Raw genomic sequence first — 16570 nt, 5'->3', positions numbered from 1 at the left:
ATCCTCGAGTTTCCCCAGTTTCTTCCGTCCCATATTATCTCCTTTTCTCCTCGATCGTTCCTTTTTTACCCCCGCTTTTGCGAAACGTCTTTGTTCTCTCGTTTTAACAATCTTTGATTATATAAAGAAATTTTTCATATTGATTATTAATATACAATCGTTAATTGCTTTTTATGATCGCACTTTTACAACTGTTATTAAATCGGAATGAATTCTATTGTAATGAATCATTATTTTATTAATTCTGATTGGCTGTTTCGTGACTTTGAGAAATCGTGTGTACCAATAGTTATTCGAGATGAAACCGTTAAATTTATTACGTTGTGATCAATTCGATAAAACGATATTACATTTAATGTAAATTTATTTCTTTTTATCAAATTTTTATCAAAAACATTTGGATAAATACAAAATCGCGACAAGATCTTTGAGCAGAATATTTGAATCAAGAACAGAGGAGATTCGTCCAAGGAGAATCGAATCGAAATTGTTTCGATAAGGATCTCGTGATTGGTTTTCGTCGCGGTGCAGAGATTTATAGGGGACATCGAATCGGAAGAGATTTTGCGTGTGCGAAAAGTAAGCGGGGTAACGCGCGCTGGCTATTATTTACGATTTTCTGTTTCTCGCCTAGCGCACACATTGTTGTGTACGTGTGGAGACTCTTACAAAGTTCCTCGAAGGCCGTGGGACCTTAACCCTCTCGCACTCGTGAACTGTGACTGAAATACCGTGCTGCAACAATTCGATTGTTTATTGAAATTTTTCTTCGACTCCAAGATACCGTCATTGCAGACATCGATATTAAGATTACACGAAATATGAATTTCATCTAGATCCATTAATCGGAAACCGATCACTTTGAACGCTATATCGATGCACTTACTTTTCGATATAAATGTTAATAAATTGAAGGACGCATCAGAGATATCTTTTAAAAGTTTTCAGATACATAAGTTTTCCTTGTTGAAATGTTGAAAGACACTTGTACATAAGTTTTCCCTGTTGAAATTTCGAAAGCATTACTTTTCGATAAAATAAATTGTACTGAAAGAGACATCAGGGATATCTTTTAAAAGTTTTCAGATACATAAGTTTTCCTTGTTGAAATGTTGAAAGACACTTATACATGAGTTTTCCCTGTTGAAATTTCGAAAGCATTACTTTTCGATAAAATAAATTCTATTAAAAGACACATCAGGGATATTTTTTAAAAGTTTTCAGATGTATTCTTGGATGAAATTTCGAAAGCATTACTTTTCGATAAAATAAATTGTACTGAAAGACACATCAGGGATATCTTTTAAAAGTTTTCAGATGTATTCTTGGATGGATGTACAGCTTTTATATCACGTATATCCGATTTCTTAATTCTCAAAGAATACTACTAAAGAATTAAAAATTAAAAGTTTTATAATTTTTGCAACGATCGTATGCATCCTGGTCCACAATTACCTTATCCACTAAGTACATGAGTTTTCCCTGTTGAAAGACACTTGTATCTCAAGTATATCTCTCGTGCTTGGAAAATATTTTGACTCTCCTCGAAAATCGAGTTACGAGATCGCGAAAATTCTTTCCAATTTCTCCAGCCAATCGCTCATTTCCGTGCGTTCGCGGAAAAACGAGAGGGGATTCGTGGTTTGCACGTCGCGCATGATCGACGAGCGGTACGCAGAAGTCGATAGTCTGTCGAAAGGTGAAAGATTGAAGGTTAATAGAGGTCGAGGCGTTCCTTTTTTCGTATTTACCGCGAACATTCTGGCTTAAACGAACACGCGCTGGCCTTTGTGCGGGCAAAGACTTTCCGCGAATAAGATGTTCAACCGGGTATTAATCGGCGCTTAATACGGCTCGCCTCTCTTCGCAATTTCCGTGAAATCGTTTAACGTATCCTTTATTGGAAAAATTTCTGACACGGTGTGAAACACAGCGCGGAGGTTAAAGAGCCGGCGTGCGGATTGGCGGACGTGTTTGCCAGTAAATCATCGAGATCATCGTGTTCGCGAGTTCTGGATTTTGAATCGAAGGAAAGTTGTGTATATTCGAGGTTTTGCTATTTTATCTGGTTATTAAGGTCCAAAAAATAAATTGTAAGATCGTTTTCAACGTGTTAATGTATTTCACAAACGCAAACATATCAGGTAATTCTTTCGATATGGATATTTAATTGAGAATGACTGAAATGAATTTAATTAAAATATTTGTATATGCATCGTCAGTTACTTGATTCTAAAAAATATTTTGGATATTTAAAATCGTACGAAAATATAATGGAAGGGATACAAATTATTAATATATACTTAAATTGATAAAATTATCATCATTTTATTAAATTTTATTAAAAATATCAAAAATATTGAATTATAATCTGTATAATTTGTCTATCTCTATAAAAATTGGATATGCTTTTATATTCGATTCGATGATTCTTTAGAAATATAATTCATCGTATATGTTTGACTATTTGAAAGATTCAAAACGAATCAATGTAAGTGGCAGTTCTTTGAAAATGAGTTACACAATTGAAAAACATCTCTTTGTACTTCAAACTTTAACGAATCGATTAAATAATTATTTCAATAAAAAATTCTTGGATCACCTTCCATTTACAGATATGAATTATATTTTATACATGAAGATTGAACGAGCGTTTCGTTGTTACTTGAAAGTATACAATCTTGATTTCATACGTGTGAAAATTCGATGATTGCTTATAGAAATATAACGTATATTTTATAATAGCTAAAAATTATTTTGATGTCTAGTTGAAAATGTATTATTTAGAAATGTAATCTATGATTTATATATAATATTAATATAATCTGTATCTATAATCCAATGGAATTCCCCCATAATCCGATATTCAGATTATAGATCTAGATTAAATTCTTTTTTCAATCCAGAGAGAAATTCCTCCACTAATCTATGATTAAACTTCTTTCGATTCTAACCAAATTCCAAATAGTTGACGACGACGCCTAAAGGCGATCGCGTGAAAGCGCTGTTACTTCCGAAAACTATAAGAACAGAAGAAATCAATCGTATAGGAAACATGTATACCTAAAAGGAGAAATCCTTCGTTTATTTAGCCTTAGAATCAAACTAGCCAAGAAGATCGTAGAAGGAGTTTCTTTCTTAATCTTTACTGTTAACTAAAGAGTTCGCAAAAGAAGAAAATATACTTAAAAGCAAACTGTACTTGCTTCCCTTTAATCGCCAAATTTAACAAGTAAAAATTAGATCGAAAGACGAGAAAAAGTTACTTTCCATTTATGTATGTATAATATTTAAAATTCAAACAGTCGACTGTTTCGTCAAAGTCAATTGCAATTGCGGATCTCGCGGTTGATGTCAAGATTAGAGCGTGAAACTTTGATCGCGACGAGAGCTGCGGAGAGGAGCGTGTCGGTGCCTTCAGCGACTAATTAAGCGATTATAGCAGCTCTCGAGCGAGCTAACGAGTGTTAATCCCAAGTCGTGGCCGATACTCGGGCTCCAGGGTCAAGTTGGCGCGAGTACCGCGATAATTTTACTTATCAGCGTGGTTAGATGAGGTCTTGCACCCTCTTCCTCTCCATTAGAAACGATCCTCGTTTCTCTTTCAGGTCGCTTTGCCTTTTATATATATATAGTCCATCTCTTAAAACCAATTTCCTCGAGGACGAAAGCATTGCCACTAAGATGAGTTGGGATAATGAGGGTGCTTGGAAGAAAATATTGGAAACGATTATTATTGTTGACGAATGTAATTGAGATCTATTGTCTTCCTTTAGATAAAACTCAAATCATTTTCGAATATTGCAAGAAAATATATATTAATTGTTAAATAGTTCTATTTTATGTATATCATCATCAATTATGATGCTGGTGTTAAAATTGATTAAGTTGATAAAAAGATCGTACAAAAAAATGTTTAATAAAATTTCTAACAGATGTTTAAGTTAACTTTGGACTCGAGATCAGTGACTCGACCCAGAGGTTGATTATAGTACAAAGAGTAAAGATGATTTAATAAGAAAAAAGAAATTATAAATTTAATAAAAATACCAATAATTTCGTAGCAACGAAAGCGAAGATTATTAAGATTGCACAAATCAATCGGCCAATTTTAATATTATAGTCCATATAAGCAAGATAACCTGTCTAATTTATTTATTTATTTGTTCACCCGTTCTTACAATCTCAACAAATACAATTTTACTATTCAACGATATGCTTAACCGTTACTTAAACTGTGCGCATTATTCGTCGAAGAATCCACGATCTGAAAAAAAGAAAAAAAAGAAAAAAGAAGAGAAAATCCATTGGAAGAAATTAAGTTAATAAAACCTCCGCCACATTCTTACCCGCCAACCACTTTTCCCCACGAAAACACATCGATTTCCTGTCTCGGTTATTCAAATTACCGTTAAACCGAGGAATCCCTGGTAGCGCGAGTTGGACGATGAAAGAGTCGCGCGCTGGATCCTCTCGCGTGTCCACGGCAACGTCGAGGCGCGACTAATTAAGCGATTAGCGGCTCGACCAGCTCTAGCCAAGCATTAATCCAGACCGTGGTCGATACGCGACGAGAGCACGACGAAGAGGAGGAAGTAGCGATGGGATTAAGCTCGATATGTATTTACAAATTGGTCATCTTCTTCAATACAAATACGAGTGTTAAATGATTCGAATGGTATTAGTGAAGATACGATTATTCGTTCTGGTACTTTTGAGTGATATTTTAATTTTCAAAATTATGATATAAGGAAAATATTTGGAAAGTATTAGAAGGTGGAATTAATTTTTCGTAGGGGGATAATATAAAGGATAGACAAATTTTGAAATGAAGAAAATCAATGAGAAAAAATTGAATCAAAAAAATGTTAATGTTTCTTGACTTGCAAAATTTAGAAAAATTTTATTTCAATTCAGAACACAGTTTCATTAAAAAAAAAACTAATATTATTTTACAAAAATTTATAATCATTCGTTATGCAGTTAGATACGTAAGAATTAATACTTCAACGATAAGATTGAAGTTAAAAAAGTAGCTGTATGAAAAAAAATTGTAGTAAGATATGCTAGTGATATTTGATTCCATTAAACTGTTTCTTTTTTTTTTTTTTTTTTGAAATACTTACAAACGAATATGCAAATACACACTGTTAATTAATTTATATAAATTTCGTATTTTTTATACCGATACTTAATTTATTATTAATCTCTCTAGATTAAATTAAGTTAAAAACCTTGAAAAATTTTATATTTATATAGGAACGACACCTTGTGTCTTATTTGATCGAATATCTGAACTTATTTCAGTTCACTTGTTGAAAGATTCGATTCGTATTTAATTCCATCGCTAACTAGAGAGGAGAGAGGAAAAGAAGAAGAGGAAGAAAAAGCCTCTCTCCTCGCTAGAGATCTTCCTCCATTAGCGATCAACGCGCATCTGGCTCGATCAACGCCAATAATTCAACCGGGTGTCGGTGAATTACACGTTCCGCTACGCCCTGCAGCCCCTTTTCACGGCACCGTCTCTCGACGTTTTCATTTTAATAGAAATCGATCTTAAGATGCGCGATAGTGATGGGAACCGATTCGTGGAAGAAAACCGCGCGGGTCCAAGCAGGGATAAGCGAGCGTGCAATTAGAAATCCACGGCGCGGCAATAAATCGAAAAAGCAACTAATGGCGCATGCGTATTGACGCATACGTCCGACTATCGTTCATCTTTCTCACGAGCCGCGTCCTCCGCCTCGAGCTATACTCGCGATCTTCTCGAGGCCCACACTCTTTTCCATCCCCTCGAAATTTACTGCGAATAATTATTTCAAACAATTCTTAAACCGAATTATCGAATAAGCGTTTTCGATCCATTTCGAAGTTTATTTCCAATAATAATTATTGAATACTTAATCGACGATATATTTTTCTTCTTTCGTCAAAGCAAATATCTGGGAAAGAAGAATCGATTATTCGAGGAAACGAGATTTATTTTTTTTTTTTTCTTAATCGTGAAATAATACATAGTTTCTCCATTAAAATAACAATAAATCTCCCTCTTCTTAAAACGAGCCAAGCAAGCCAGCTTTTTACACCTTTATCTCTCCTCTTTTTCTTCATCATTATTATCCTCCTCCTCGTCATCGCGATCCTCGTCTTTTTCTTCTTCGTTACTAGCCGCGTGGAAAGGATTCGCTGTTGGAGTGGACGCGCGTCTTAAGTACGCGCTTGATTTACGCTAAAAGCCGAGTATCCGTTCAATCTTTATCGAGGGGGTAATGCGATGATGATGGACGAGCGACGATTCGTAGAGGCGGAATGCGGTTATTATTGTAACTCGATCTTGGCGCGTAGAAAGCGGGGGAATTTCGTTGTTGGAGAATTGTTTTGGATTTTATCGCGTTTCGTGGGAATCGAAAGCGAACGATGAAGTCATTTCGAGGATACGTTCAAGTTGAGAGGCATAGTTGGAAAATCTGTGGCTCACCAGTGAAAGTGACTTTTCTTTTTTTTTTTTTTTTTCGAGATTGTCATACGTTCCTATTTGCATTTTGTCGTTTAATTGTATCGATAAATTAGATATAAAATTTATTTGATTGTGCAACGATAAATGAAAGTTTAATTCGGGAATTAAATTTAGTAGAGAGTAAATATAAGTGCCAGCAATAATTTGTATATTAATTTATATTATAAAATAGATTTAATTAAAAAATAATTAAATTTCGAATTAATAATTATAAATTAAATTAATTAGTTGGGATTATAAGGTTTAAAAAAAAAAGTAGGATTGGATATCCTGTAAATAATATACTTGTAAGAAATACTTGAACTAATGAATTTGTGTATTGTTAAATAGTTCAAACATATTTACGATTAATAATATTTCGTATAAATTCAAACGAGTTTCAATAAATTTTTGAATATTTTTCGATTGACAACGAACCGTATAACGGTCTTCGAATACAATAAATGCATATCAATAATCGACATATGTATGTGTATATTAAATTTTTAAGTTACTTCTAGAATTTCTTCGTATTATGTCGACAATTATTACTTTTACCAAATATTTTCTCTATGAAATTAGATTAGACACGTTAAATTATACAAATTGATTTCATTTCAAACAATTATCCATCACAGGTGAAATAGACCTTTCAAAATCCAATCTCTTGAAGGATTTTGTATCTTTGTACCTCCTCGATATATCTTCCGCAAACTGCGCACACGTTTTCGCGGAAACACGTGAACGGTTAGTGCCGAAGGCTGGATAGAAAATCGGGAAGCGGGCAGAGAGAACTGGCACAGCTAATCGTGCGGTAAACATCGGGAATTCGCGTGATCTCTCGAAGCGAGGAAATGCAAGGCTGCTGCCCGCCACGATCTTTTTTAACGATCGACCGGTCGCTCGAATTACCATAACCGATCGATTACCGACTTCTCGACGAGAGGAGAGTTTCACCGAACAAGACGAAGATGTGTGAAGATTGGCCAGGACAGGCTTCGTCTTCCAACATTTTTCTCTCGCGGAAATCGAAGATTAAAGGCGATCTCTGTCATTTCCGGGAAAATAGGCGGAAGAAGCAAGTAGCTCGTGCAAGAAGTGAGAGAATATGGGTTGGTGTGTGATGGGTTTCGTGATTTTGTTGAGCGATGAAGAAGCAAGTTTTAGCAATTTTTTTTTTTTTTCTTTTTTAAGAGATAGGAAAGATTAAACGTTTTCAACTTTATTCGTGTAATTCTTTCGTGAGAATCGTTTGAAATGTTTCTAAATTTCCGCTTAAATTTTCGTTTTATCGATCGAGGGCTATTCTCTTTCTTCGATTTTGTATTCGTTCAATTTGAAAAGAAGAGTGCAGCTTCGATTTCAATATTTATAACTTTTTTGGGTGTTTGCAAAATATTTTAATACAACATTTTTAGATTATTTCTAGATCTATGCAAAGTTCGTAAAAATGTATGATAGAACAAATAAATAAATCTATTTCACTACTCGCATCACGATGCAAATCTTCTGATACTTTCAATTATTCATCATAGCGGAGGAAAGTTGGAAACACAGATATCTTCGAATCGACAAGTTTTAATTCTCCTCCATCTAAACTCTGCATTAAACACGAAGGGGATAAAATTGCGTTGTTATTGCCTGTATTACGGGGAATTCACAAGCGTGCACGAATTTGGCCGCAGGCATCGGGGGGCATTATCATCGCTTTGCCGTGTAATCGCCCGTGTAACTTACGCCACTATGAATTATCATTAACGCCCCGAGCGATCACCCTCGGGCGGATTCGCCGTGCTGTTGGTCCCGTCGCAACGGCACGCGTCAGGAACACGTGGTCGCGCATGTCACTCAGTCGAAAGCCAGCTCTCGAAAAGATAAGATCCCCATACACACAAATCGTCCGGTCGGAAATTTATTAATTCGGCCTGGCCAATCTCGAATTGTGCCTCTTAAAAAAATTCTCATCATTTTTTTAACTTGTATATATGAGTTATAAATTATTTATAAATAGAAACTTAATGTTAGAAAAAATATTTAATATTATTAGAATAAGATATTTTCGATATTGAATTTTCACAAATTTTCACAAATTGCAGTATATATATATCATAGTAGAGTTATAAATTAAATGTAGAAACTTGGTTATGATATATATTGCAGTATATGTATCATAGTAGAGTTACAAATTAAATATATAGAAACTTGAAAAATTACATATTAATAGAATTATATTTTAATTGGCATTAATAAGATATTGAATTTTCACAAATTATATTGCAGTATACATATGATAGTAGAGTTACAAATTAAATATATAGAAACTTGAAAAATTACATATTAATAGAATTATATTTTAATTGGCATTAATAAGATATTGAATTTTCACAAATTATATTGCAGTATACATATGATAGTAGAATTACAAATTAAATATATAGAAACTTGAAAAATTACATATTAATAGAATTATATTTTAATTGGCATTAATAAGACATTGAATTTTCACAAATTATATTGCAGTATATATATATCATAGTAGAGTTACAAATTAAACATATAGAAACTTGGTTAGAAAAATTACATATTAATAGAATTATATTTTAATTGGCATTAATAAGACATTGAATTTTCACAAATTATATTGCAGTATACATATCATAGTAGAGTTACAAATTAAATATATAGAAACTTGAAAAATTACATATTAATAGAATTATATTTTAATTGGCATTAATAAGATATTGAATTTTCACAAATTATATTGCAGTATACATATCATAGTAGAGTTACAAATTAAATATATAGAAACTTGAAAAATTACATATTAATAGAATTATATTTTAATTGGCATTAATAAGATATTGAATTTTCACAAATTATATTGCAGTATATATATCATGGTAAAGTTACAAATTAAACATATAGAAACTTGAAAAATTACATATTAATAGAATTATATTTTAATTGGCATTAATAAGACATTGAATTTTCACAAATTATATTGCAGTATACAGTATGATAGTAGAGTTACAAATTAAACATATAGAAACTTGAAAAATTACATATTAATAGAATTATATTTTAATTGGCATTAATAAGACATTGAATTTTCACAAATTATATTGCAGTACACATATCATAGTAGAGTTACAAATCAAACATATAGAAATTTGGTTAGAAACTTGGTTAGAGAATTGTATTTTAATCAATAAGATAATTTCGATATTGAATTTTCACAAATTGTATTGGAGTATATATAATAGAATAAAAAATACATTTCTCTCGTGCAAGAATAAACTCTTCCAATTATCCACATTGAATCGCAATCACCGTCAGCTGGAAGAAAACTCGACTTCCATATACCGTGGCCACGAAACAGAGATCGTATCGCTCGTATATCGGGTCTAATCGATGAACAACGACAAGATCGCGAGGTAACATCGGTCGTGCGTCAATCGAACGATCCGATCCGCGGCGATAGCGCGCTCGCCATTGACATCCGATTCCGCATCCCGGTCACGATTAAGACAATAAGATTTTACGATGTCCCCTATTTCAACCGTGCGCGATCCTTGCTCCCCCCTTTTTACGTTATTACGTTTTCATCGTTGTATGGGGGGGGAGGGGGGAGGAGGAGAGGAGAGGGGATAGGTAGTCGAAGATTTAACCGGAAGATGACCTACTCCGGGTGGCGAGATAGGCACGGCTAAAAGCCGATCATTTAATAAGTTATACGCCAGCTAAAGATTACGATCGATCGTTGGTATCAACCCGAATCTGATCACGGCCTGTAATCAAATGCTGTTACCGACTTTTATTACGCCGTTAATGCGGCATGCGATCGTTCCGTGAGCTGGCTCGCGACTCTGTTTCCCTTCTCTTACTTTTTTTCACCGGCTGGCGGTATTATTATTTAACTTGGAGGAAGGAAACGAAGGGAGTGAAATTTTGTCGGAACGACGCTTTTACATAGAAACGTGTTCGAGACACGAGTCGTGTGAACGAGATCGTAATATAATATCTTTGTTGTGACAATTTAAAAAAATTATTAATCGACTTATTCGAGTGGAAAAATCAATTTTTCTTAATGTTCAGGTATACATCAATAAATGTGTCTCGACTCTCTTTTGTGTTAAAAATTGTACGATTTAAAAAATGATTTACTCACAATCTCTTTGACGCAATCCCTTTTTGCGTGCAAGAGCGCAGTAAAATGGAGTCTTGTGTTATTTAATCGATAAAATAAATTCGTAAAGTTTCTACCTGTTTATTCTACCTGAGTTGGGTAACAATTTCAGGATTGGTAATTAATTTTTTCACCAAATTTCTGCATCGTAGGCTGCACGGACATCCATGGCAGACCCGTTCTCGAATTCGAGGACGAGCCGTCCAGAAGGGAGGCCGCCCTCTCTGTCAAGGAAGTGTCATCGTTTCTGCTCTACCTCGCCCGTTTACCCAGGTAATTATTTTATTTATCATTATTTGTATATAATGGAAAAAGGACGTATACCTTTGTGGACAGGAATATATAGGATATCAGAATGGTTTATAAATAATGCAAATTTTTTCTAAACTATACGAATAACGTTTGTTATAACGATAATTAATGAAGTTGAATTGGATAAGAATATTTTTATTTCTACACTCGCCATTGCACGTATAAGCTACTTTCTATAATTAATTAATTCCATTATTTTCTATTGTTTAACGTGTGAAATTAATCGCTACAGTTTTTATAGAAACGTTAATAACAATTAATCAATTACAATGTTCAACTGGATGGATTGTAAATAAAAATTATTAAACGATCGATTACAAAATATTACAACTTGTTAAATCAAATTCGAAGATCGAATTGTCTCACTGTTAAGTAAAATTTAACATCTTAAATAAAAAATCAGATATGCATCAAAAATAATTCGAACAAAAAAAAAAGGAAAAATCACGTTTCGCACGTCGCGCGGAATATTAATGATTTATTATCGCGGTGACCGTGTCTCCCCCGATTCATTAATCCGGTTGCCCAAGTACACGAGCTTTCCAACACGTGATCGACGACGGTTTCCGTAATAATTATAATTTTCCACGGCCGTGACATCGGCGACACGCCCACCGCAATCACGGTACGAGGTGCAAAATCAAGGCGCGTGAGTATCGTTCCAAGATTTTCCCCTAGATCCCCCCTCCCCCCTCCCCCGGTTATTAATTATCGCGCGATATTTTTTTTCTAATTAGCCCGCTCGGCCGGGACTAATCGAAATGAAAGTTGAAAAATTACCATCGTCGATAATTACCCCGCCTTGTTGCCCGATAATTCGATTAGATGGACGGCCGATCTTATCGGCCCCATCGCCGATTTTACGTGATAAAATCGAACGATGAAAAAAATCATTGCCTCTATCGTGTAATATTACGTTAATTATCGGTTAATTAATCCCTTATATCCGTTATTATCACGAGTGAATAGCACGGGTGGATTTATCCATCCACGTTGCAAAGTGGCCTACCGGATTTCGTCGAGTTAAATGGTACAAGTGTATTGTATTTCATAAATGTAGGATATGATAATATGTAGATTCGTGATAATAAAAGAAAGAAAGATTTTTGTAGTTTATAGAAAGGCTTAAAAGTAACATCGGTATGACGATTTTATCATTTTTGCAGTGGTAAGTAAAATGTAAGAAATTTCTTCGATATTAATATTCCATTCGACGAATTCGAGAAAACATTGCCAATTAAAATGATTATCGTTCGACTTAGAAAGCCTCGCTCGCACTGTCATCAATATTTCCACCTCCACAACGACCAATACGCACGGCGTTGTTTGCATAAATTCTGAAAGGTGAAACTGGATGTTCTCCATTCAATGAAATTAATTTCTACGCGGCGGCGTTCTATTCTTCCCCTTTGAAACCCGCCGAGTTTACTATCTCGCGATTTCACAGTGTGCACACATCGGTGTCCGCTAATCGCCGGTAATTAAGTTGACGAACGACGGCCGAGGTTGTCTCTCCCGTGGTGGTATAAATAAACCGTGTAAGGCCGTAAATAATAGAAATGGAAAACAGGTGTCGCCCTTTCTCCCCGGGCGAAATTCTTTCGAAATATTTTCGATCGTATCGTAAGTAAGTAAGCGTTAAAACGGTGTTCACGGCGGTGTTTGTTACCCACGCGGGGCGGATAAAAGGTGGAAAGGCGGTAAATCATTCGCCACTTAACGCGTCGGGGGAATAGAATTTTGAATAACGATCGTCCATTATCGGCTGTGTATCGAGGAAAGCGTGCAACACGAGGAAACTGAATATATTTCACATTACGTAATATGTCTATTGTTCGGAGAAAGTGCATATTTCATTGATAAGAATCGGGCATAAAGCCAATTTATTTTATTGCTATCCTTGCCGCGCCGCCGATCTTTGCCCGCCGATCGATCGCCGGGATCTTTGCCAATTCTAACCGATATTGGAGCGCCTCCGATTTCCTGATCGAGTATTCCGTGATCATCCTCCATGACTTTTTTTTCAAATCTCAAATTCTACGAGTGGAATTCTTTGGTTGAACTTGATATCGTTCAATCGCTTATTTCTATCTAACTCGCACGAATATTCTTGCATGTCATCGAATCACCTTAGGTGCAAAAGTAACATCGCTTGAAGAAATACTTTTGTTTTTCTGATATAAAAATCACGTGTGAAATTAATTCGATTGAATTCTATTCTTTCTCTAAAAAATTGATAATTGCACTTGTGTCTATACGAGCCAATCAAACTCGATAAATGGTGTGCAAGTACATTGCGCGTACAAAATTGCCACGAAAAAATCTCTAGCATTCTTCTATTTAATATTCCATACGATCGTCCATCGAACCGCGGGCGGTAAAATTCCAGAAACACGACTCGATCCATCCGCTCGATGGACGCAACGAGTTTGAACGAGCAACAAACCGACCCCACCCCGACACACGCATACACAGGCTCCGTTCCAAAAGCAGCGGCGGCCCGATGAATTATTTAGTACCAGGCCGGCAAACGAGAGAGCAGCTCCTCCGGCGGAGCCATGCCATGCAGACGCCGTAAACGCCCGTAACGCTTATTTTTCTTCTTTCTCCCCTCCTTCTCCTCCTCGATCGCGATTAAGAACCGTCCTCTCGATCTCTCTAGAGGAGGGGCGCCTCTTCTTCTCTAGCTTCTCTCCTCCCGCTTCTTTTCGATTGTCAGCGAGGAGTCGAAAGGCGATCGTAAAGGATGCCTTCTCTTCTCGATTCGCCCGCTTGTTTGGCCGCCTCGTAAAACATATCACGTACGATAGCCACGGCAGCCTATTGCGGTATCGTCGATCGTTGCGATGCGCCTTTATGCTGCTGCTGCTCCTCTTGCAGGAGGGAAGACGAGCAGATGGTATTCCCCTCGAGGGAACCTCTCCTCGAGAAACGTCCATCTTTTCTCATCTATTTTCCATTGGTATACGCGGGGAAATTTCGTGAAGCGTTTTGAGATACGAATTGAATTTTTCGGTATATCGAGTTTTAATTCTTTCGATTTTTTTTTTTTTTGTTATTAGATACTTTGCATAAAATTTTGTGTTCTAGTAGATTTGAACTGGTTTTATTCGATGTGGGATTTAATTAAGATTATTTGCATTGTGGTATATTGTGGTGTAATAATTTTTCTCTTCTCGCGAAATTATAACGATGGAATTCTTCCATTGACAGATCTTATTTGTTCGGGATCCATCTAAAATCAAGAGTTGTGATATGATTCGATATCAGGTCTGTAAAATTAAAGGGAAAGATGGTGAAAATAATTATCGATGAACATTCAAGGCTATATGTAAGAAATTAAATTAATTAATTGTGAATGAATAAAAGTAAACTGGATACTACGAATAATTTAAAACAAATAATTAGTATTATTACTAATTTCGAGACGAAAGATGAAAAATTAATTTTGCATGGAGAAAATTTCTGAAAAATACTTATTTCGTCCGTAAATAGAATTACGCGGAAAACTTGGAGTCTTCTGAACCATGAGACAATCATCGCAACGGAATTCCGTGGTTGAACGTGGCTAAACGTTTAATACATGCGTCATGAATATATTGAAAGTATATGCAATTAAAGTCTTGCAACAACGGCTTCTCATGACTTCTTTGCAAAATTTCAAATATCGGATATTCTACACGTCGTCACGTGTACATGTGTTTTGTAAATGTACATAAATAACATTCGAAACGAAAGATTTCTCGTGAGAAGTTTCTTTAAGAGAGGGCAGTATTCCATTAAGATATTGGTATTTATGTAGTATCTCGTGAAAATAAACAAATACATATATACAAGTACAAAAATATATTATTAATGCAAAAGTATTTATATTTTAACATGAAAGTATTTCTTACCAGAAAAGAAATTATGTAGGTTTTATAAATAATTTACTTATTAATCTACAGACAATTTCATTCTTGAAAGCAATTCTTGAAATTTAATATCAAATTCGCTTCGATGTGATATTCTTTCTCGTTGAAAAAATTTCACCTGATTTCAAATTTATGCGAAAATAAGTAAAAGAACTACTGCTAATAACAGATACAGAGTTAATTATGGAACATGCTTGAATCAAATCAATTGCACAAAAATGTCGATTAATTTGTTAAGTGACAAACAATTCTCCATCCCCAAAATTCATATTTTTCCATTTCATCCAACAATTCATTAACTTCCAATAAGAATATTTGTACACAAACATTATAAATACATTTCACCCTCAAATTTCAAATATTACGCGCATTCGAAATAAGTATCATTCACTTTCACATACTTGTTCACACGAGACAATCCAGAATGCAAATTAATAGCCCTCGATCCAACGTTTCCCACGATTATCCGAGACAATGGAACGCGCGTTTTCACCTGAGAGCGCATCCCCCAATCGGGCACGCGGAAGGTCGCCAGGGTTGCGAAAGTTTCTGGTCGTTGCGCGTGCGTGTCCATTATCGTCGATATCTTTCAGTAGCGAGGAGGAAAGCGGCGAGTGTGCGCTATCGTGCCATTGGAATCCGCCGACGAAAGCTAACCAGTGTCATAATGACCCCATGAGCGGAACACGATCACCATAAATCACCGATCACCGGTTACGCGGGATTCATTAGCGTTTTTCCTCGTTTGTCACTTTTTTTTCCTTTTTTTTTTTTTTTTTTTTTTTATTTTCCGGCGGCGGCACTCACAGTGGGAAAGCGCAAAACCGACGTTGATGTAGCGGCAATGGCGGATTATTTATCGATCGAGGCGAAATAATAATTATCTGTGAATTTTCGTTTCCACGTATTTTTTTTTTTTTTCTTCTTTTTATGGAATTATATTTTTTTATATTTGTATAGAAATGATTACTCGAATGCCTCGAATAAAATTGTACGGTATTTAAATTATAATAAGTCAGCTTAGAGTTTAAAGGACGATCGAAAATGATAGATTGTATATTTTTTTTTTTTTTTTTTTTTTTCTTTAGTCGCAGTAATTTAAGTTTAAAGAATCAAAAGTGTAAGAATTGGTTCGGAAATGGAGAAATTGGAGGTAACAAACTTTTTAACGAAAATTAAGTATTTTTTAATGTGTCGGGAAAAATATTAAAATTGATAAAAATTGATATTCTATTTTTTTTTTTTTTTGCTATTAAAAATAAGTTTTAAAAATTATTTTTCCTTAAATACTATCTCAAATTCAATGTAAATTAAATTGATAATAGTGGTGAATAATAAAAAATAGATAAAAATAGATATTGAGAATGAAAGAGAAATAATAAGTCGAAACGATTAACCTTTGATTTAAGATTAATTTTAAAGTTTGTTATCATTTTTTAAATGATTTTTAAATTCAACTGAATCATCATTATTTGACATAATATCGATTTACATTTCAATAATGAAAATTTTGATTATTGATATAATGGAGGAATTAAAAGGAATACGTTGTAACGAAACATCCAATTGCAAAAGTGTCATAATTTTAATAAATTCTAATAAATTCAGTTCCATTTTATTATTCTAAAACGATATAAATTGAATAAAGTTTTCTTTATTAAT

At 34.7% G+C, this 16570-nt stretch overlaps 1 protein-coding gene across 5 annotated transcripts in view; it reads left to right on the top strand.

Moving 5' to 3' along the window:
• Positions 1–16570, top strand: part of LOC100867566 (puratrophin-1) — a 344145-nt gene that overhangs the window by 208170 nt on the left and 119405 nt on the right. For all 5 annotated transcript variants that reach the window (XM_086912709.1, XM_086912707.1, XM_012486434.3 and 2 more), the window contains one exon: positions 10835–10955. In XM_086912709.1, coding sequence (XP_086768835.1) covers positions 10835–10955 — 121 coding nt within the window. The remainder of the gene's footprint in view (positions 1–10834; positions 10956–16570) is intronic.

Source organism: Apis florea, unplaced genomic scaffold (assembly GCF_048593485.1).
Source record: "Apis florea isolate Af1SG1 unplaced genomic scaffold, ASM4859348v1 contig_3493_pilon, whole genome shotgun sequence".
Taxonomy (NCBI): domain Eukaryota; kingdom Metazoa; phylum Arthropoda; class Insecta; order Hymenoptera; family Apidae; genus Apis; species Apis florea.
Note: the sequence above shows the minus strand (reverse complement) of the source record. Positions and strands in the feature narration are given on the sequence as shown.